General features: G+C 41.3%; 1 protein-coding gene across 1 annotated transcript; it reads right to left on the bottom strand.

The window, feature by feature from the left end:
* Positions 1–330: 330 nt before the first annotated feature.
* On the bottom strand, positions 331–8,781 carry LOC124541980. Its single transcript, XM_047119924.1, has 2 exons — positions 8,553–8,781; positions 331–4,015 (listed from the first exon to the last, which is right to left on the bottom strand). The coding sequence occupies exon 2, from the start codon at positions 4,008–4,010 to the stop codon at positions 540–542; it is 3,471 nt and encodes a 1,156-aa protein (XP_046975880.1). The 5' UTR covers positions 4,011–4,015; positions 8,553–8,781; the 3' UTR covers positions 331–539.
* Positions 8,782–23,652: the final 14,871 nt, after the last annotated feature.

Below are 23,652 nucleotides of genomic sequence, written 5' to 3'. Positions count from 1 at the left end.
TAAATCCTTTATTTAATTCGACAGCTCAGTAACATAGTACAGTCAACATGGACACCCGTAGAGCTGGAGTTGAAGGAATGGCATAATTATGTGTAAGACACATTTTTACTTATTTTCCAAGGAAGCTACTTAAATACAAAGTTAACTTTTTGTAGTAATAATAAGAAGTATTTATCATTTTATACGATCAACAAATATACTTGTTTAAATTTAAATTTATGACTGCGAAACATTACTCATTTCTTGAAAGTGTCAATTAAAAAAAAAAATACTACAATTCTTTAAAAAGGTATATATGTAAAAAAAGACGGCGATCACAATAAAAAATATATATATAATGATATAGTACATCAACAGCAACAAAAAAGTGTACAGCGATTAGTAATAACGCACAATAAGCCTGTGCATGGGCACACAGCACCACAAACAAAATATGTGCAGTCTATTTCGACTTAAATACAAGCATTGTACGATATCGACAATGATATCGCCCGTAGCAATCTCATCGCTTGTGTATTCCAGTTCCAGGAGGTGACGGCTTAGGTTTGCTTAAACCAGTAGTGCATTTTGACTTCCTGTGACGTATGGTTTTCTATTTGCTTCAGTAACTCAGCCCGCAAGGCTTTCTCGTCGTCGTCGTAGGAGTAGCTCCGTATGGACTGCAGCACGAACAGATAGCCCGGAATGAAGTCTTGGTACTCGAGGAATGCTTTGAAAGACTTCAGCTTGTTAACTTCGTTGAAAGAAAAATTGTTCGACACGATCTGATAGGCGTCCGCGAAGAGTAAATAAATCGACGGGAAGTGTTTCGAAACGTCCTCCTTCAAGTATTCCATATAGAGCGCGCCCAGCCTCTCGGTGACCGCGTTGCGCGCCGTCGAGTGTTTAGCATCGACGTCGCCGCGCCCTTTCACGTCTCCTCTGCCCTTGGTCACTGTCTCGTCCGACGCAACCTCGGCGTACAGCTTAAGGTAGTCCAACGCCAGCTTACGCGTCGTTATCATGACGTAGTTCTCCACAAGCGATATGTTTTTACGAAACAGCTCGTATATGTTCGCGTATATCGCAGTGGGGAGGGACATCTTCTGGTGTATGACTAGGCTCTCGAAAAGATTATCTAGAATCATCAGTATTTCTTTCACGTTGCTCTTCACGTGGCAGACGCCCTCGTGTGTTTTGTTCCACATCGCGAACGCTCGTTCCAGAATCGGGACGAAGACTTTGTTGAAGCGTTCGATTTGAGCCAGCTCCGTCCTCGTGGAGAGCAATGACTCGGCGACGCAGCGGGCGAATTCGTATTGTTTCGTGCTGAAGTTTTCATCGAACGATTCTAAAAACACCTCAGCGAGCAAGTCGTTGTCGAGCGCCTCCAGGACGTTGCTCATATCGCATCTCAGGGTTCTCAGGTGGACGGCGCTGTTCGTTTTCGGGGGCAACGACTTGAGAAATCTGTAGCTCTTCATCCAAAACTCCGGTCTCACGCTCATCGGCACTCTCTCCGCTTTGCCGAGCTTCGTGTACACACTCTTGTTCTCTTCGGACGTCAAGTTGTCAATGAACATACTCAGCAGCTCCCAAATCTCTCTGATCGCCGCGGGATCTTTTTCTTTACAGAGGAAGTCTAAGGTCGTGTTGAAGATGGCCGCCCGAATACTGCCGTTTTTATTAGTCTTCCAAATAACCGAAAATAATTTCTGCAGTTCGTCGTGCTTGAGTTTCGCAAACGCCACGCGGATGCCATGTTTTTGCAAAGACACCGGAGAGTTTAGCAACTCGGACAGATGTTCGCGAGTATGCGTGGAACTCATGTTATGGAACATCGCGTTCAGTGAGGGCAGAGAGAACTGGAGGTAATCGCCCTTAGCGTACTGTAAAATCGCGTCAAGCGAGGGCCGAGGTCTCGCCCTGTGCAGGTTCGACGCAATGCGCTTGCGCAGACTGAGCTCCAAGTCGTCGCGTTGATTCCAATCGATCTTGGCTTCGCTTGGCACGTATTTTGCAACTAAATTCGCGAGATCACGTTTCGGAAGCAACAGGCATAGTCCAATAATTGCAGCTTTGTGTGTGTTTACGTGGTCGAAATGGTTCAGAAATAATTCTTTGTATTGGTTAGCTAGAGAATTAGCCCAGTACACGCGCACCTTTTTGAGAAATTGATCGAGAAGTATGTTGTCGTTGAGACACAGGGATTCCACTTCGGCTCTGTGCGACTCCAGCAGCTGCGGGCCATGCTTCAGCGCGTTAATGCACGCTCCTTGAGAGGGGCTCAAAATAATCGACTCTGCGAACAAGAGCTTCCTCCACGATTTCTTAGCATTGTACAATACTGATACGTCTTCGTGCCAGTTATTCGTTTTTTTTATATGGATAATCTCCTTTATTTTATTCAAAATCACTGGAAACTCATGAAGTTCCTTGTGCCAGTCCGAGAGTAGGCTCAGCATTTGCGTCAACAGCTCCACCGCATGCCGGAGTTCATTGTTGTTTCGTAATTCGCACCTGTCGATATTCGCTTGCAGATAGTTATGTAAATACAGGAACAACTTTCCTTTTTCTGCTTCCGTTAACTTCTTCTGGTGCGTTTTGTAAGTGTCGAACAGGAATTTCCTCTCGATGATTTCGGGAACGCTCTCGTCGTGGATGGCGTTATAGAGTACGACGGCCCTGACGCAGTTCTGGACGAGTTTGTCGGACTCGCTGTACACCTCCATGCTGCTGAAAAGGTCGTCCAAATATCCCCACGTCTCCTTGTCAAATCTGTGCGTGTCCGTGTAGCTGATAACGAGATTCACGAATTGTATTTTGAATTTAAACGGCTCGTTGATGTGATTCTCGCGGTAGTATTTCAGTACCGTGTGTATATTCTGCATATTCTTACCCGCGCTGGTTAGCATCACCCCATACATGGTCGTTCTCTCCGTAGGGCTCGATTCGGAATGGATTAGTTTCTTCAGATCAGCGAAAGCTGTGCTGAAGGGCGCGAACGTGTACCAACGGTACATAAACTGTAAAGAGGTCTCCTTAGTCCTGGACCTATGACCAGGGTACATAACCATCTCGTCATCTAAGTCCCTCTGTTTGTCAATAAATAGTTCTTTAACAATGTCGAACCTGCTCTCTACGGGCAGCCGGAGGATGAAGGGTTTTATTCTGTTATATGAGAACCATGAGCGCATCTTTTCATGCATGATATTCTTTAAAATGAACTCTTTAGTTTCTTCGGGCTGAAGGAACTTCACGAACGTCGGTACGTGTAGGGCATATGCATACTTTTCGATATTGTTCATAACCCTGTCCTTACACTTCTTCATGATCAACTTGGTATTCTTTGGTCCAAATTTGGGAAACTCATAGCTTATGCCCCTTTCGGCGATGTCCAGAAATTTGTCCATGTTACTCTTTAAAATGGGCATCACTGCCTCCAACGTGTAGAGGTTGTAGTACGTCAGGGAGCCTCGCATGTACTTGAACACGCTATCGGCAGACTTTTCACAAATCCTCACGAGCAGGCGTTTCGGGATGTCGTCCCCGTGTTTCAGCACAGCGCTCTCTATGAGCTCGACGGAACACCTCGGCAGCCACTTAAAGGCAACTTTCAAATCTCTCTCTGCGTAGTAGTTGAAGAATTCATCTACGCGTTTCTCATCTCTCAGATTGAGCCGGACCTGCAGAATGAGTTTGTTGAAGGCTTTCGACGTCATTCTCGGAGCGAGCTCGTCGAATAGATATTTGGGATTGATAATGTGCGCATATCGCGGGTCGGTCACGAGCCACGCGGACCGCTTGATAGCGCGGGACGCGTAGAGCATGTCGTCGCACTGGAACACCTTGAGGATGTACTCCACATCCCTGTTCTTAACGGCCACGTCTATCTTAAGGAGGTTGTTCAAATCGGGTTCTTCGTAATCAATTTCAGCAATTTGTTTTTGTTTAGCTTCTCGTACGAGTTTGTTGTAGTTCTTATGTCTTTGTCCCAAAGTGTCGCCATCTCCCATCACCAACGACGCCATGTTGCCTGAAAAACCAAATTACATCAATTATACTGAAATGACTAAATTTCAAACTCATCCTTCTAACGATATACTTATACTGTTTTTCTTTTAAGTGTAACAAATTATTGTCTTGCTATTCAGTTACTGAATAACACCATTATCAAATTTCAATAAATATGATTAAAGCACGTTTGAAATGAGACCGGTAGGCTAGTTTGATATGGAACGAATGATCCAGATGACTGTTGTATCTGTAAAACTGTTCCGTGAAATCATATTATCAGTCAATTCATTTTGCAGAGTGCTTAGTTATTCAATTAGTTGTGAAAATAACATTATTTTATAAGTTGTATTGCAGTTTTTGTACATTATTTAAATACATTTGTTTTTATTTAAGTCTTTTTATATTCATGCATATTATAAATACTATTAAGATTAATCGGTTCGACCCATATTTGTTTGGACCGTATAAACTACTTTCATAAATAAATGATCTCTGCAACAGCTTTATAGAAACATATAAAAATTTAAGAAATGTTTATTTTTAACTTTGTATAATTATCAATTTTAACAAAAATACTGTGCATATTATATAAATTATAACACTATTATAATTAATATTAACATTATTATTCTTTATTTGTTGTCAATATTTCAGTTGTTTCTTTAAATGTTTATTCAAAGACTATTTATTTCAACTAAAAATAAAACATGTTGCAATGTTAAATTTCAAATAGATTAATTTTCAATTTACAGTTTGTACACAGCAGATTTGTATGTAGAAATTAAAATAGAGATAGATTAGTCATCAGTTCAATTATTGAAAAGGACCATTATCAGACTGATAAAAAAACATGATTAAGCACTTTTAAATGAGACTAGTAGGCTGGTGATGTAAGATATACTGAAGACAGCCTAGATGTCCTTTTCAATAGTAATTATACATAACGGAGTAGCATGTCCGAGCGCGTTTTTAAAAAACATGACGTCAGCACAGCTGACGTCACGAGTGTCAGGGTTTCGGTCTTTAACCATCTTCGGTGGTATGAAATAAAACTCAGGAAATAATCCTCTCTGATTTATTCCAATATGAGACGGTCCGATCGCTCCGACGGCTCGACCAAGTCTGTCGATACCGGCGGGCGCTTGATCTTTTATAACAAAAATAGGTGGGTAGACTTATTCACTCAAGTTAACAGTTGTTTACAAACATTAAAATATTTCAGAGTAATTTAACATTTCAAAATTCACAAAAAATTATTCATTTAACAATGAAACAGTTTTAAATTATTAAAATAATCATAAAATAATAATTTCTGGACACGTGATTTCTTAAATTCGTGGTTTCGCGCCGACACGGCCATTCTGACAGGCGGTGCGCGCTCTGCACCTGCCTAAGTTGTGCGATTGGAAATCTGTGAATCAAAAATATTTTTGAAGCAGGTATCTGTAAGCAACACATCATGTTGACCTTTGATAATTGTTTTGTAAAACAGTACACAAAGAAATCTCTCATGCACCTTTATTATAATAAATGTGGGCAGATTTTACGCATACTATGCTCATAACTGTTAAAGGTTCTCGTAGATCTGTGGTGTATACATGTCTATACCACGGTCCACAAGGTCTCCCTACGGTATCTCATGGTTCTCTGTGGATACATCAAGGATCCGTGGGTAGCTCGAGGGTAACACGTGGTTAGCTCAGAGGTATCACTCTCCAGACTATGGTATATACATGGCTACTAAAGGTTCTCGTAGATCTGTGGTGTATACATGTCTAACCACGGTCCACAAGGTCTCCCTACGGTATCTCATGGTTCTCTGTGGATACATCAAGGATCCGCGGGTAGCTCAAGGGTAACACGTGGTTAGCTCAGAGGTATCACTCTCCAGATTACGGTATATAAATGGCTACCACGGCTCCACAACGCCTCCCAACGGTATCTCATGGTTCACTTTTGGATACATCAAGGATCCGTGAGTAATACGAGGGTAACACGTGGTTAGCTCAGAGGTATCACTCTCAAACGAGAGTGTACGTGTGTAGTTATGGTTGCATGAGGAATCTCAATGGTAATTAATATTCAAAATTTTTTTTTTTTTCTTTTTTGTTATTGCTCTTTTTTTATTTCTTTAGATTTTAAGAGGTAAGATAAGTAAATTTTGCCTCACAGTTTTATGCGATGATTAGTTCTCGTCGATGCTGACCACTCGCACTGACTGACCAGCTCGTGATATGGACGACAACTCCCACTGTCACGGCCATTCTGCGGGACGGTGCGCGCTCTGCACCGGTCGCGTTTCTGGTTGTGGTGCTCGGCGAAGCTGATCACGAGCGCCCTCTGCCAAGCTGATCACGAACGCCCTCTGCCGACCACCTTCTCCACTGTCTTAATTTTTATGAAACCTGTAAATCTCGAAAGACACACTTAATTAGTCATATCATGTAATAGTGGTTACGTGGACTCTTAGTCTTTATGTTGAAAATAATTAATTTTAGTTTTCTGAGAATAAAAAGATGACTGTTATATTTCGAACAAGGGTCATTCGTTGCTGTAGTTGTGTTATTAGTGACATTCTGCGGGATGGTGCGTGCTCTGCACCAGTCGCATTTCTTGGTCGCCCGGCTGCGGTGCACGACGAAGCTGATCACGAGCGCCCTCTGCCGACCACCTTCGCGATGCGATGCGTTCTTATGAAACCTGTAAATCTCGAAAGACACAATTAATTAATCACGTCAAGTAATGGTGGTTACGTGGACTCATTAATCTTTATGCTGAAAATAATTAATTTTAGTTGAGAATAGAAGCGATGACTGTTTTATTCCGCACAAGAGTCTCTTGTTGCTGTTGTGTGTTGTCAGTGCTGCAAAGTCCTCTGGTTATTAATGTCCATCAGGTTTAAGAAATTCAGGTGGTATGTGATGTTTTCTTTGTGTAATAAGAGAGTGGTGCAACTCCATATACTAGATGCACTGTTCAGTCTCGTAGTTCTTAATAATAATCAAGAACTAATCTTAACTCGTTTTTGAGGGTAGTAATAACTTTTTCCACTTAGCCATTTGCTCGGCTGTTTCCTGACGTGTTGTTTATCTTAGTGTCTCATTTCCCCGCGATATCCATGATCTCCGTGATCCACATGGTCACTTGTTGATTTTTCAATTAAGATGTTCCACACATATGAACAGTATGGCAAATGAGGATGCCCTTGAAGCGTATTGTTCTTAATTGTAGGAAGTAGCCGCCTCAAGTGTTGACGAAGTGGGTACTCCCGCACTAGTCGGCTTTGGAGCTGATGAATGATTTATTGGATCCGTGGCTTGCGGTTCTGCCACATAGATGGGCCCCCTTACACCGAAGTTGCAGGCAGTTAGTGTGAAGTGCTTAGAGATCTTCTTATCACTTCGCAATATGGTTCTGTCTTGTAGCGATCCTTATGTGACAGGTGGAACCGAAGCTGATGAGGACGTAGCAGAGATCGGAGCTTGTTCCGATCCCGCTTCTGATAACGGAGAAGGCATGTCCGAGCGCGTTTTTAAAAAACATGACGTCAGCACAGCTGACGTCACGAGTGTCAGGGTTTCGGTCTTTAACCATCTTCGGTGGTATGAAATAAAACTCAGGAAATAATCCTCTCTGATTTATTCCAATATGAGACGGTCCGATCGCTCCGACGGCTCGACCAAGTCTGTCGATACCGGCGGGCGCTTGATCTTTTATAACAAAAATAGGTGGGTAGACTTATTCACTCAAGTTAACAGTTGTTTACAAACATTAAAATATTTCAGAGTAATTTAACATTTCAAAATTCACAAAAAATTATTCATTTAACAATGAAACAGTTTTAAATTATTAAAATAATCATAAAATAATAATTTCTGGACACGTGATTTCTTAAATTCGTGGTTTCGCGCCGACATACAGCTTTACATTTAATTCAATACTGCGACCAGGCATTAAGAGGTGCTTTTATGAGCCTACTTCGATAAAATATTAAGATTATAATATTGACTACTCATGTCCATTAAAAGGAACTGAAATTAGAAATTGAGATTAATCCTATGTGCTACCATTACGTTCCATATATATTTTGTTATAGGTAATAATATAATGAACAGATAACTTGATTTAAATAAAAGGATATTTGGCTTCAGGCACGCTCTCGTTATACTTGTTTATCTTATCACTTATTGATGTATAAAAATATCACTGAGCTCACACGTAAAAACTCGCATTATATGGAACCCTAAAAATAGTACAGTCTTACGATCTAATTGTAAATATATGTACAGACTGACTTTGCAACTCTAGGCGTGGTTTCGTCTTTTATCCAGATAATACCAATCATTCAAATCAAGTACTTCTCAGACTATAATTGGTACACTGTTCACAATACTTCACGAAATTATCATAAAATTAAGCACGTTTTTGAGTGACGACCATTTTTATTGGTACATATTAAACTTTAAAACGAATTCATGTTTTACAAGCAGATATTGCATTGAGTTTCCAAAAAAATATTGTGTAATATTGATACGTATATAAGAAGAATTACTCACCAAATTGAATAAATAAGTTTAATTATACGTATCTCTCTTTGAAATGATTTGGGTTTTTATTCTTAATTATTAATAATTACACGTTTATTATTCGTAGTTTTTTTTTTTTAATTTTTATCTTTATATTACTTGCCGGCACTACATATTTTACCCGACGTTTATCAACACAAACTTTCTATAATGGGCAACAGGCAACAGCATTAGGGATGACCTCATTAATATATTAAATATAAAAATTAGTGTTGCCGCTTTAAAAAAAAATACGTCAAGTCCAAACGGCCCAACACTTTAATGGCTATTCTACTGTGTTGTTGTTGTGTTTGTTAAAAAGCAAAATAAACACTTTTCATGCCATAAAGTTAAATTAAATTTTAAACCTAATAATAGATAATTATACAGAATAAAAGTGACGAATTTTAATATCAAAATATTTAAGTACATCTTATAATTTCACTACCAAAAATTTACTATTTAAAATCAAAAATTTAATGTACATTAAGTGAAAATCATATATTTACTACAAAAAAATATATTTCGGCAAAATAATCAAGTTTTTATTACGCTATAACACTGTTAGTCATTTTCGTTGTGTATTATATATGTATACGACCGGCACACATTCAAGTGCTAAATGACCATGAAATGTCAGTTTTAGGCTATCTGACGCGCCACCCAGGTTTAGGTTACGAAACATATAGACTAAAAATTATGATTTATTAATTTGAATATAACAAATTAATAATGCGCTTTTGTGACTCAATATCAATTTATTTAAGTATACTTGTACAAATATTTTAATTTTTGTCAAATTTCATTAGCTATTATACTTTATTGAAAGTATCCTGTATTTTATAAAGGATTATTGGTAATGCGGCGTATTCCCGTTAGGAGGTAATAGGGGTTATCCCATGTGCATGATACAAAAGTGTACCACTTTAGGTTTATTGTGTTTTTTTTTAGATTAAAAATGAAAGCTCAAAAATTTATTTAAAAAAAGCGTCAATTAAAATCAATTTTTCTTCTGATTTATAAAAACGATTAAATATTGGCTATTATCAATATTAAAACAATAATTACCTCTCGGTTCAAATTTAAAAATGCGAGACAGAAAACAATATTATTTAATTTTTTTTTTTGACGTTTTTTTCACAAAATGCCTTAAAAACAAAAATCCAATCATTGTGAAACTTGTCCTGTAGACTATTTAAAAACTTAAAAATGTATAACAACTAGGATCTTGTTTGAAAGCAACCGAAATAGAATGAACAGAAAGGACGCTGGAGGAAAATTGTATTGAATCGAAGAAAAGTTGTCCGGGACAGCGGAGTCGGTGTTTCTTTTTTTTTAAATTTAATTTACAACATCCACGGCCTCACAGCTGCCCATGCCTTTTTTATAATTTATATTTATACATTTGGCGTTTCATATTTTTACTTAACATTAGCAGATATTCGCTGGACTTCAAGCTCGCCGCCGTCCTTTCGAGACCATAGGGGATGCACTTCGATACCACGAGTTGCCTTCCTATCTCAGAAGGCCGTTGGGACATACCTCAAGGATCGGGTCAGGTCCTTTGGGATGCGATGGGGGCGATGGACGACTTGTCTTGACTGGCTTGTTTTGACTGGCTCCTGCAGTCACCGATCTTGCCCGGGATGGGTGTGTTGTCCTACGCAGACGATGCCCTCATCACGGTGACCTTTCAGATGCCGGCCCTAAAGTCAGAGTGTCGCTCACGGTGGATCGAATCGAGATGTTGGGATTAAAGGTTTCTCTAACTATAACGGAGGCCCTCCTAATCCAAGGTCCTCGCTGCGGTCCCCTCGAGGAGCGTCTATCGCCCTCCAAGGGACGGTAATTAAGCGCAGATACATATGAGGGATCAGGGCCTCATCCTGGATGGTAGATGGCGCTTCGGGCAACATTTTCTCAGCTTGAAGCTCATCAATGCCAACGTAGGTCCTCCACCTTAAACACCTTGCCTGCTTTCGCTCTATGGCATTGTACACCTATTTGGGTCGAGTCCCTTAATGCTCGTAACAAGGTTCCCATCTTACGGGACCGAGGGAACAGTGCTGCTGACCCGCTTCGCCGAAGAAGACTGGAAGAAGGGGTTTTCACTATGGACGTCCCCTTAACCCCGCCATAAGTGTCCCGGGGTTAAGGATTTCTGTACCCTGAGAACTTCCTAGGAAGTGGAGCCCCGCAGAGGTGAGCCTACCGTGCACAAACGATCTCGTGAAAAGACTGAGTGGGTAACGTTGGTTTTTTAGTAGGTATACACACCACCCCCACCTCATGTGGTTGCTGCAAAGTGTTATGCGTTTTTGCAGAAAAAAGGGCGACATAATAGGTATTTCCCGCGGGCGACAAAACAACTAGCGGCGGGCTTGGTAAGGATAGAATCCTGTAATCCTACATTATGTACTGTAGAACATTCTCTGCGTGATGTGCTCTGTTACAGAGAGTTTCCAGGATACACTTATTAAAAACTGATACATCGGGTAGCCGGTGATTAGGAAAGCGACGGAAATAATATTGCATTGATTAGGTATTCACTTAATCTATTTACGAGGCATTCAAAAAGCGAATTTTGACGTGACAACGTCTTATAAATTGGTTTGCCGGGTGACACTTCAAGAAACTGCGCTACGCTCCGCTCACGTTATGCGCTCACAATGAGAGCGAGTGAGAGGCACGCGTCCCTTCCACTCGGGCATGGTTAGCCCGCCTAAGAGCGAGAGAGACAGACATAAAAAGTGAAAGGCACGCGTCCACGTCCACGCGAGATTCTTTGTATAAATTAATGTTTTAAATATAATTCTTTGTATAAATAAATGTTTTAAATTGTAACTATTATTTCATCCTTCTTCCAACTATACGAATGAATAGTCACATTATAATTATTTTACCACTCAAAGTCGTTGTTACGTAAAACTTTCGCCCGTATACCGACTTTACAGGCAACGAATTATCTTTTTAATTATATTCGATTACAATTTTCCTCCAGCGTCCTTTCTGGTCATTCTATTTCGGTTGCTTTGAAACAAGTTCCTAGTTGTGTAAGGTTTTCTTTAATAAGTAACTTTATAAGTAAAATGTTTTTATCAACTGGTCACACTGGAGGCCGACTGGCGGCGCGCGGCATTCAAATCGGCCATCATACTGGAAAAGCGTTTTTACATCTCAGAAGCCAGGGATAAACCAATACAACAGTAAGTACGCGCCTACAACTTAATTATGACCCACACTGATCGATTGTTAAGTTTTGTAGTTTGTTTTCTCGTCTAAAAGTATATATTACGAAAATATAGTATAGTATTAAAATTTATAGTACATTATTGAAATGTATAGTATAATATTAGAAATAGTCCGAATGGTCTTTTAAATAAGGAGAATGCTTACTCTAAAAAAAAAAAAGAAAAAACGTTAAATATATTTCACCACTAGCTCACAATACATTCGCTTGTCGTGACGCCCATTGCCAAGCTACGCCGCTTACAACACATATACCTGTACTATATATACCTGTTACCACCCACGGGAAGCACTACCTTTCAAACAAAAAAAAAATTATCAAAATCGGTCCACCCAGTAAAAAGTTATGAGGTAACAAACATAAAAAAAAAAAAATACAGACGAATTGATAACCTCCTCCTTTTTGAAGTCGGTTGAGAAACACTGATAATTTTAGAAGTTTGCGATGTGATGTCGTAAATACACAAATTCTGTAGTATATTTAGTATCAGTATTGCACCCGAGCGAAGCCGGGGTGGGTAGCTAGTTGATTATAATATTCGACTATGATAATTACATAAACATAACCACATTACGGAAGGTGACTCAAATATCCAAATAACCTATAAATAAAAGATTCGACCGAGTATCGCTAACGTTCTCCACAGAATTGTTCCGTTCCCTTCCGTTCCGTTACTTTGTCATGGATCCTGTGCTCAGAACCTTACCATACTTTCACCAAATTACCCTTGAAGTATATATTTTATATTAAAAAAGAATTATCAAAATTGGTCAACGTGATTTTCAGTTATTCACCTATTTGTCGCGCATATACATAATGCAAATTTAAGACTTATGTCGTTTTCACATGGATAGCATCATTGGAAAAAACAATAAAAAAAATGGGACCCCACGGGAAGCACTACCTTTCAAACAAAAAAAATTTATCAAAATCGGTCCACCCAGTAAAAAGTTATGAGGTAACAAACATAAAAAAATATATATATATATATATATATATATATATCATAAAGTAAATATCAAAAAACACATATCTTAAAGTATATGGTATTGTTTTTTTGATAGATATACTATGGGGTTTTCTTGGCTGATGGTTTTTTCTGCGGTTTTTTAATAGATAGTGTGATTCAAGATTTGTGTATATAATACATGAGCAATATAGTAAAAAAACAATGATAATTTTAGAAGTTTGCATTGTGATGTCGTTAATAAACAAATTCTGTAGTTTATTCAGTATCAGTATTGCACCCGTGCGAAGCCGGGCGGGTCGCTAGTATAATATAAATGTAAGTTAAAAAAATACAATAATGAACTATAATTGAACATAAATATAATTTTAAATAATAAGCTACAATTTTCGTTATTATAAATAAAAATTTTAACAATAAAAATTTTAACAAAAAGGAAAACCGACTTCAAACAAAACACTATTTTAAAACAAATGAATATGCACGAAAAACTAATAAAAATAATTGCGTATTCAACATATTTTTTAGAGTCTTCCTAAGTTAAATGAAATGAAAAATATTAGACTACTTAAAAGTCGATTTACGATTATATCATGTAGTTATAATTATTGTTATATTTGGAGTCGGTGTCGGTGGTTATCAATTCGTCCTTATTTTTTTCTTTTTTTTTTTTATGTTTGTTACCTCATAACTTTTCACTGGGTGGACCGATTTTGATAAAAATTTTTTTGTTTCAAAGGTAGTGCTTCCCGTGGGGTCCCATTTTTTTTTTATTTTTTTCCGATGATGGTATCCACAAGAAAACGACATAAGTCTTAAATTTGCATTATGTATATGCGCGACAAATAGGTGAATAACTGAAAATAACGTTACCCAATTTTGATGATTCTTTTTTTATTATACAGGATATACTTCAAGGGTAGTTTGGTGAAAGTTTGGTAAGGTTCTAAGCATAGGATCTATGACAAAGTAACGGAACGGAAGGGAACGGAACAATTCTGAGGAGCACGTTAGCGATACTCAGTCGAATCTTTTATTTAAAGGTTATTTGGATATTTGAGTCACCTTCCGTAATGTGGTTATGTTTATGTAATTATCATAGTCGAATATTATAATCAACTAGCTACCCACCCCGGCTTCGCACGGGTGCAATTACATCATCAATCATCAACAGCCTATTTTTGTCCACTGTTGGACATAGGCCTCTCCCAGTGCACGCCACTGTGGTCTTTCTCCGGCTACTCGCATCCAGCTCCTGCCTGCCGCCTTGCGTATATCGTCACTCCACCGTGCCTGAGGACGTCCTACACTACGTTTGCCGAGACGCGGTCTCCACTCTAGAACACGTTTTCCCCAACGGTTGTCGGTTCTACGACAAATATGACCAGCCCACTGCCACTTCAGCTTACTAATCCGGTGGGCTATGTCGATGACTTTGGTTCTTTGACGGATAACCTCATTTCTGATGCGATCCCTCAAAGAAACGCCGAGCATAGCCCTTTCCATAGCACGCTGAGCGACTTTAAGTTGGTGGACCAGCCTTGTCGTGAGTGTCCACGTTTCGGCTCCGTATGTCATGACGGGTAGGACGCACTGATTGAAGACTTTCGTCTTAAGGCACTGTGGGATCGACGATGTTAGGATTCGACGTAACTTCCCAAACGCTGCCCAACCCAGCTGAATTCTTCTATTCACCTCGTCCTCAAGGTTGTTTCTACCTAATCGCAGAGTCTGCCCGAGGTAGACATATTTTTGAACAACTTCGAGAACGGTACCGTGTATCGTAGTCGGTTCCGGTAGAACATGTTCATTGAACATGACCTTGGTTTTATCCAAGTTCATCCGTAGGCCGATACGCATAGAAGAATCAGCCAGCTCGTTCAGCATTTGTTGTAGGTCCTGCAGCGTTTCTGCCACGATGACGATGTCGTCTGCGAATCTCAAGTGAGAGATGTATTCGCCATTGATGTTAATGCCACGTCCTTTCCAGTTCAGCGTCTTGAACATATCCTCCATTGCATTAGCGAACAATTTGGGGGAAATAACGTCCCCTTGTCTCACTCCTCGATGCAATGGTATGGGATTTGTTTGCTGATTTTGTACTCGGACGGACATGGTGGCAGCTTCGTAGAGACATCTCATCACTTGGATGTATCGCCAATCAACTTGGCAACGCTGCAGGGACTCCAGAACAGCCCAGATTTCAACCGAGTCAAAGGCCTTCTCATAGTCCACGAATGCAAGACACAGGGGCCGATTATACTCATGGGACTTCTGTATAATCTGCCGCACTGTATGGATGTGGTCTATGGTGCTGTATCCGGTCCGAAACCCGGCCTGCTCCGGGGGTTGGAATTCGTCGAATCTTCGCGCAAGACGGTTCGTGATCACTCTTGAAAACAGCTTATAGACATGGCTCAGTAGGGATATGGGACGATAGTTCTTCAGCAGGGTTTTGTCTCCCTTTTTGAAGAACAGGACGACCACACTCCTACTCCACGCCTCCGGAGTTCTCCCTTCGAAGAGGACAGAGTTAAAAAGCGTCTGAAGTTCCCTAAGTACCGGTTTACCTCCCGCTTTTAATAGCTCTGTGGTAACGCCGTCCTCTCCAGGGGCTTTTCCATTTTTAAGCTGTCCAAGAGCAGTCTCGATTTCGCCAATACTGACTTCAGGCAGGTCTTCGGAGAAATGGCGTGTTAATGTAGCTCTAGGATCCTCATTTTCGGGATCAGGTCGAGATGCATGCGATGCGTATAACCGGCCGTAGAAGTCCTCTACTTCCGAAAGTACTGCCGGCTTAGAAGAAACGACTTCTCCACTTGCTGTGGTCAACTTCGTCAGGTGGCTCCTTCCAAGAGATTGTACGAACACCTTAGACCCCCGATTCTGCTCAATAGCTCTTTTTATTGCAAGAGTATTGGAGCACCGTAGGTCGTGTCGTACGCGCCTGCTGATCTCTTGGTTTAATTGCCGTTTCTCTGACGAAGTGACAGGTGGGTTTTCACGTCGTTTCTTCATGAGCCCCAAAGTCTCTTCCGAAAGGTTCGACTTCCTGCCCTTACGCTGCATGCCACAATTCTCTTCTTCCCTGAGAATTCGAACTACATTTTCGAGGTTCTGGTTTACGTCCGTTGTGGTTTCCACGGCAGCGAATCGGTTCTCCAGGATTGACTGGAATGTTTCAGATCCCGCAATGGTTTGGAGCAGCTTTGGTCGGAGCGTAGACTTCATCAGACGGGCGCGCTCGGCCTTAAAATTGATATTCAGAGAGCCTCGGAGGAGTCGGTGATCACTACCGGTATTGAACCTGTTAATCACTGAGACGTCTCTGAATATATGCCTCTTGTCCGTCATTATGAAGTCGATCTCGTTTTTCGTCATAGTGTCGGGGCTTTGCCACGTCCACTTCCTTTGCGGCTGCTTCTTGAAGAAGGAGTTCATCAAGAAGAGCCCCTCCCGTTCGAGGAAGTTGACAAGCATTTGCCCCCTATGATTCCTGCTTCCAAGTCCATGGAGTCCTACTACCGATTCGCTGCAGTTCTGTACTCCCACTTTAGCGTTGAAGTCCCCCATGACAACGTTGTAGTGGGTTTTCGTGGTGAAGTGGAGGGCCCTCGATATGTCATCGAATAATTCTTCCACTTCATCGTCCGAGTGTGTCGAGGTCGGTGCGTACGCTTGCACCACCTTGAGGCTGTACCTCTCGGTGAGCTTTATAATGAGGTACGCTACCCTGTTCGACACACTGGAGATTTCCACCACGTTGTCAACTAGGGACTTATTTACCAGAAACCCAACGCCACCTTGGGATTGTTGGTCACCCTCTCGGAAGTACATTAGGTGGCCTGATTCGAGGGTTACGGTGTCCTCTCCCTCTCTACGGACTTCACATAGCCCTAATATGTGCCACCTAATTTTCCCAAGTTCTACCTCAAGTTGCGCTAGATGCGAGTCAAGCCGTAGCGTGCGTCCGTTGTACGTCGCAAGGGTCAGTCGGTTGTGGTGGCCTCCCGTAGCCCGGTGATTCTTAGCACCCCCCGTCCCGCCGTTACCATCGTCGCCACCATGACGAGGAATAGCGGGGCTGCCGGGAACTGGGGGCCGTGGCTTGCGTGTGTGCTGTATGTGGAGGTTGTGCCCATAATCGCCACGCTGGGCAGGCGGGTTGGCGATCGCAGGGCGTAGCTTCTCGCACCGGTGACGCTGCTGCCCGTCACCGGCCTGTGGTATTTAGCTACGCCTATTATGTTTATGGTTATACCGCCATCAGTCGGTTGCTAGAGCCTCGTTTGCTGGTCGGCAGGATGCACCACGGGCAGGTGAGGTTGGCTTGGGGCACTAAGGTGTAGTTTGCGCCCCCTTACATCCCACGGGTGCAATACTGATACTAAATATACTACAGAATTTGTTTATTTACGACATCACATCGCAAACTTCTAAAATTATCAGTGTTTCTTTACTATATTGTTCATGTATTATATACACAAACCTTCCCCTTGAATCACACTATCTTTTAAAAAAAACCGCATCAAAATCCGTTGCGTAAATTTAAAGATATAGGGACAGAGAAAGCGACTTTGTTTAATACTATGTAGTGATGGAACTCCTATACGGCTCGCAGTTAGGGTGCGATATGGGGCAGAATTTCTTACTATCTTTAATCAGATTTTGTGTATGTGATGTGATGTCATATGATGTACGAAATATAGTTGATCTTTTTCAAAGTTTTTTTGCTGAGTTCGATTACAGCTCTTTCGAGGGATCCTTGTAGTTTACGCCGCGTGACGTATTAAACCCGCATTTTCGAAAGTCTATATTTGCTTTATTCGCAAGTTTCCTTTGAAATTGTCCCCGAAGTAGTTTCTGATTCATATAAGCGGCACGCTTAATCTATCCATATTTAAAAAAAAATGTTAGTCATTATATTGTTACATTATATAATCGTAAATCGACTTTTAAGTAGTCTAATATTTTTCATTTCATTTTACCTAGGAGGACTCTCAAAAATATGTTAAATGTGCAATTATTTTTATTACTTTTTAGTACATTTTTATTTGTTTTAAAATACTGTTTTGTTTGAAGTCGGTTTTTCTTTTTGTTAAAATTTTATCTTAAAATTTTATTTATAGAAACAAAATTTTTGACAATAAAAAACCGACTTCAAAAGAGAAAAAAAAACAAGTGCAAGTTGAACTCGCGTGAAGAGGGTTCCGTACGATGTTACCTATCATGTTTTTTTAAATTGGTACGCACAATATTGAGTGATTTACCATGTTATTTTAATATCACGGACTTCTCATAGGTTTTCCTATAATCTATAAGGAGAAAACTAATTTCTGTATTTTTTTCAAAATTTTAGGTTTAGTAGTTTCGGAGATAAGGCCCCTTATCTCCGGAATGGTAAATTTTCGTCTATTTTCTTGAATAACTTGAAAACTATTTATTTTAAAATTACAAAAAAATACATTTAAGATCTTCTCAACAAGACCTTTCATTTGATATGCCACACGATGCAGTTTTCAGAATTTTTTTTTATTTTCCCCTTCCCCCCCAAAAATGACCCCCCATATACAGATTTCATCTGCTCACGTCACACCTCTGTATTTGGGTTACAGGAATTGATATGTGTACCAAATTTCAACTTAATCGGTCTAATAGATTCGGAGATAATTGACTGTAAGCGACGGACGGACAGACACACGAGTGATCCTATAAGGGTTCCGTTTTTGTATTCAGATGTACGAAACCCTAATAATATGCTCTAAAAAGTAGAAAATAATTGCTTAGTATTCTACAACTTAATAATTAAGTACACGACGGGCTTGGGAGCCAGAGGCCAACCGGTCTCGAACAGGGTCCCCGCTTCCGGTGGTGGTGTGCAGCGCATGCGATGGACACAACCCATTAATGAAAATGTCATGCGCGCATACTATGGGGCTACAAAGGGGGGAACTAACCTCACTGCGTACCGTGTTAGGATGCTCTCTCTGTTTCAGGCGCTTGAACCAGCTGTCAACGTCTCGGCTCAACGACTATCGGATCAGGTGCGAGTCATTCTGCGTAACAACAGGCTGAGTGACACCGTACTTGATCGGATTCGCTCGGAAACATGTAATAGCGATGTCACTTCTGGCCCGTCAACGCCCGTGGTTGAGGAACCACTTCCTGCAATACCACAGGGCCCAGAACATGATGATGAGGGTGGTGGTGACATGGCTATTACAAAAAGTAAGTACAGTGATCATTTGAGGAGCGCACTGGGGGATGCGATTCGGGAGTATCGTAACACTCCCGCTGAGCTTAGGCCACGTTTGCCACGTTTACCCATGACTAAACGGAATAGGGACCTAGTGTGCACTCTGGATTCACTGCTCGCAGATTATTTTGAGAGCAGTGAAAATCTCGAGGATACGCACTCAATTCTGTTTTGTGCGGCTGTTGCAGCATGTCGTGTAGCTGGTGTTACATTTGAAGACACCGAACGTGCTACACGACCAAAGGCTGTTGCACCGGCCTGGCAGAGCAGGATTGAGAAACGTATTAATGAGACCAGAGTGCTCATTGGAAAACTATATTGTTTTAAGGAAGGGAATACGCGTCCACGTGTAATGCGTTTCGTGGGGCGGGCGTTCTTGGGAACTGGTATCAGTCCGCAAGAATATCCATCCCATGTCGTGGAGCGTATTGACTTCCTAAAACAAAAAGTTTATGCATGGGCAAGCCGCATCCGTCGGTACAGGCGGCGAGTGGACCGTTATCACTTGAATCGCAAATTCCAGAGCGATCAAAGGTGGGTGTACAGAACGTGGGAGCGACTCGACCAGGATGTGAGCGATGGGTGCCGCCCAGATGTTGATGCCACGAATACATTTTGGCGCAACATCTGGTCGGTGCCCGTCGACCACATTGAAGGTGATTGGATGCTGGAGGTCAGGCAAGCGTGCGAGCCTTTGGAAGTGATGGGAAAAATTTCCATTGCTTCTGAAGATGTAGCTGCTGCAGTTCGATCCGTTGCCAACTGGAAGTCTCCGGGACCGGACGGGCTGCATAACTTCTGGCTAAAATGGCTGCGCAGCTCGCATGAATGCTTGGCATCCCAGTTCCAGTCAGCTCTAGAGTCTGGGTCGCTACCACAGTTCCTTACCACCGGAGTCACCCACCTGCTCCATAAGTCAGGTAGTGCAACGGATCCTAAAAATTATAGACCGATTACTTGTTTACCGACGGTCTATAAGCTCCTTACCGCCATTCTGAGAGATAAGATTAATAGTCACATACAGAATAATAGTATTTTGTCTGTCTCTCAGAATGGATGTAGGGGTGGATCACGAGGCACTAAGGAGCTACTCCTCATTGATATGACCATTAGCCAACAGGTTCGTCGTTCTCGAAAGAGTCTGTCGACATGCTGGATAGATTACAAGAAGGCCTATGATTCCGTGCCGCATACATGGCTCTTGAGGGTGTTGGAGTTGTATAAATTAGATACAACTCTATGCAGTTTCTTGAGATCATGTATGGGGCAATGGCGGACAGTCCTTCGCTATCCAGGATGCCGAACGATTCATGGTAATGACGAACCGATAAGGATTGAGCGGGGAATATTCCAGGGCGATAGTTTGAGTCCATTGTGGTTTTGTTTAGCCTTGAACCCCCTAAGTACTCTCTTGGAGAGTTCAAGGCTAGGCTATCGTTTGCGGAGAGGAGGTAAAGTAATATCCCACCTACTTTACATGGATGACTTAAAGCTCTTTGCACCTTCAGATTCACAACTAATGGAGTTACTAAAGGTAACAGAAACTTTTAGTAATTCTATTAGAATGGAATTTGGAGTTGACAAATGCGCGGTTATGCATGTAAAGCGAGGAGAGATTATGGAATCTGACGGATTACAACTTTCAGATTCCATAAACTTTAAGTCACTGTCCGCAAACGAATCATACAAATACTTGGGTATGTCGGAAGCGTTAGGCATCAATGTGACCGACATGAAACAATCATTGCAGGAGCGTTTCTTTGGTCGCCTGAAAAAGGTACTCAAAAGTCTTTTATCAGGTGGCAATAAGGTTCGCGCCTTCAATGGTTGGGTCATGCCGGTCTTGATGTACTCTTTCGGCATACTCAAGTGGACTCAAAAAGAACTAGACGCCTTGGATAGGAGAGTCCGTGTCCTGCTGACTGCATATCGAATGCATCATCCTCGGTCTTCGGTGATGAGATTGTACATCCCACGGAGATGTGGTGGCCGTGGCTTTTTAAATGCCAAGACCCTACATAACCGTGAGGTATACAAACTCAGGGAGTATTTTCTCCACACTGACTTGGATATGCACCGAGATGTAGTTACAATGGACAAGGGACTAACTCCGCTCTCTTTAGGCAAAGAGAACTGGCACAAACCTGTAGTATTAAGTACTGAGAACCGCAAGGAGGTATGGAAGAGCAAGGAGTTACACGGACGCTTCTATCGGGCCCTTCATGGACCCGATGTGGACTTTATGGCGTCCGTATCTTGGCTACGGTTCGGTAACCTATTTGGTGAAACCGAAGGTTTTGTCTGTGCGATTATGGATGAAGTTATCATGACGAACAATTACCGGAGGTATATTGTGAGGGATGGCACGGTGGACATATGTCGGGCGTGTCACACTCCGGGCGAATCCCTTAGACATATTATTTCCGGTTGTTCTCGTCTTGCTAACGGAGAGTATTTGCACAGACATAATCAAGTGGCCAAGATTATCCATCAACAACTTGCACTTCGATACGGTCTTGTGGTATCAGAGGTACCATACTACAAGTATGTGCCCGACCCAGTTCTCGAGAATGGTCATATCACACTGTACTGGGACCGATCTATAATCACTGACAGGACTGTTGTCGCCAACAAGCCTGATATAGTGGTGATAGATCGGTCAGAGCGCCGCACGATAATTGTTGACATCACCATCCCTCATGATGAGAATCTCGTGAAAGCTGAGAAGGATAAACAAATAAAATATCTTGACTTAGCTCACGAGGTTGTCGACATGTGGGATGTGGATACAGCAGTTATTGTGCCGATAGTTATTTCAGCGAATGGCCTAATGGCCAAGAGCCTCGACCAACATCTTAAGAGACTCTCGTTAGACAGCTGGGTCAAGGGCCTGATGCAGAAGGCAGTACTCCTCGGCACGGCGCGTATTGTGAGGAAGTTCCTCTCTTTGGAGCCCTGACCACCGGTGGCTTAGACCCTGTTCCCGTCACTGGTTGGCCTCTGTATTTTATATTTTTAAATATATTTTATACATATGTTTGTATTTTATATTTAAAAATGTAATATAATATGAGTAAAAATAAATAAATAAAAAAGTAACTTATTCTACTTACCAATATGTAGGTATGTACGTTCTGTGTTTCCACGCAAGGAGATAAGTATGTACCTACCCACTTTAAATCTAACTTAACACAAACCTATGAATAACAAACAATGATCACAATATTTTTTAGATTTATACTATGTAAAATGAAATTAAAAATATTTCATCATCATCATCATCATCATCATCATCAGCCCGTTTTCGTCCACTGCTGGACATAGTCCTCTTCAAGTGCACGCCACTGTGGTCTTTCTCCGGCTTCTCGCATCCAGCTCCTGCCTGCCGCTTTGCGTAAATCGTCACTCCACCGTGCCTGAGGACGTCCTACACTACGTTCGCCGAGACGCGGTCTCCGCTCTAGAACGCGTTTTCACCAACGGTTGTCGATTCTGCGACAAATATGACCAGCCCACTGCCACTTCAGCTTACTTATCCGGTGGGCTATGTCGATGACTTTGGTTCTTTGACGGATCACCTAATTTCTGATGCGATCCCTCAGAGAAACGCCGAGCATAGCCCTTTCCATAGCACGCTGAGCGACTTTAAGCTGATGGGCCAGCTTTGTCGTGAGTGTCCACGTTTCGGCTCCGTATGTCATGACGGGTAGGACGCACTGATTGAAGACTTTCGTCTTAAGGCACTGTGGGATCGACGATGTTAAGATTCGACGCAACTTCACAAACGCTGCCCAACCCAGCTGAATTCTTCTATTGCGTATACAGACCTCCTAGTGGGTTATATGAAGCATTTGAGAAAATATTAGAAAGTGCATTGTTGAAATTATCTGGATCGAGTAAATATATTTTTATTTGTGGTGATTTCAACATAAATTTATTAGAAAACCATAGCACAAGTATTAGATTCAGATCATTATTATATTCATATAACCTCAATAACTTGTTCCTAGAACCAACTAGAATCACTGAATCCACTGCAACATGTATTGACAACATATTTACCAATTGTGTTCCAAATCATAAATCTACACTAATATTATTAAGAGGAACACTTTGTTTGTTTGGTTGTAATGAATAGGCTCAAAAACTACTGGACCGATTTTAAAAATTCTTTCACCATTCGAAAGCTAAATTAATCCCGCGTAACATAGGCTAAATTTTATTTTGAAAAAAAATAGGGTTCCGTAAGATATTTTGGGTTTTTCGGACAAAAAAGGAAATTTTTTTCCAATAAAGTTGTTTATTTGCGTATGATGCCTAAACTATAAAAGATAGAACTATAAAATGTTCTAACTCCGGTCCTTAGAGGGCATAATGGCCCCCGACCCTAAGAACCTCATCAGATTCGTGGCTGATGTTGGTCTGGCTGAGGTGTTGTGATCACGAATTTGAGGTTTATCACAATAGATCCAAGCGCCGGTTGCAGTAATTCTTCAAATGTGACCGTGCCTCAGCAGTAGGGATATTAGAAGACTGATTATGAACCGTTATCTACGCGGGCGAAGCCGCGGTCGACCGCTAGTATCATATACAATTTTAATGGTAAATAAATCTTATT

This window comes from Vanessa cardui, chromosome 29, assembly GCF_905220365.1.
Source record: "Vanessa cardui chromosome 29, ilVanCard2.1, whole genome shotgun sequence".
Classification (NCBI taxonomy): domain Eukaryota; kingdom Metazoa; phylum Arthropoda; class Insecta; order Lepidoptera; family Nymphalidae; genus Vanessa; species Vanessa cardui.
This window is presented reverse-complemented; position numbering and strand designations above follow the sequence as displayed.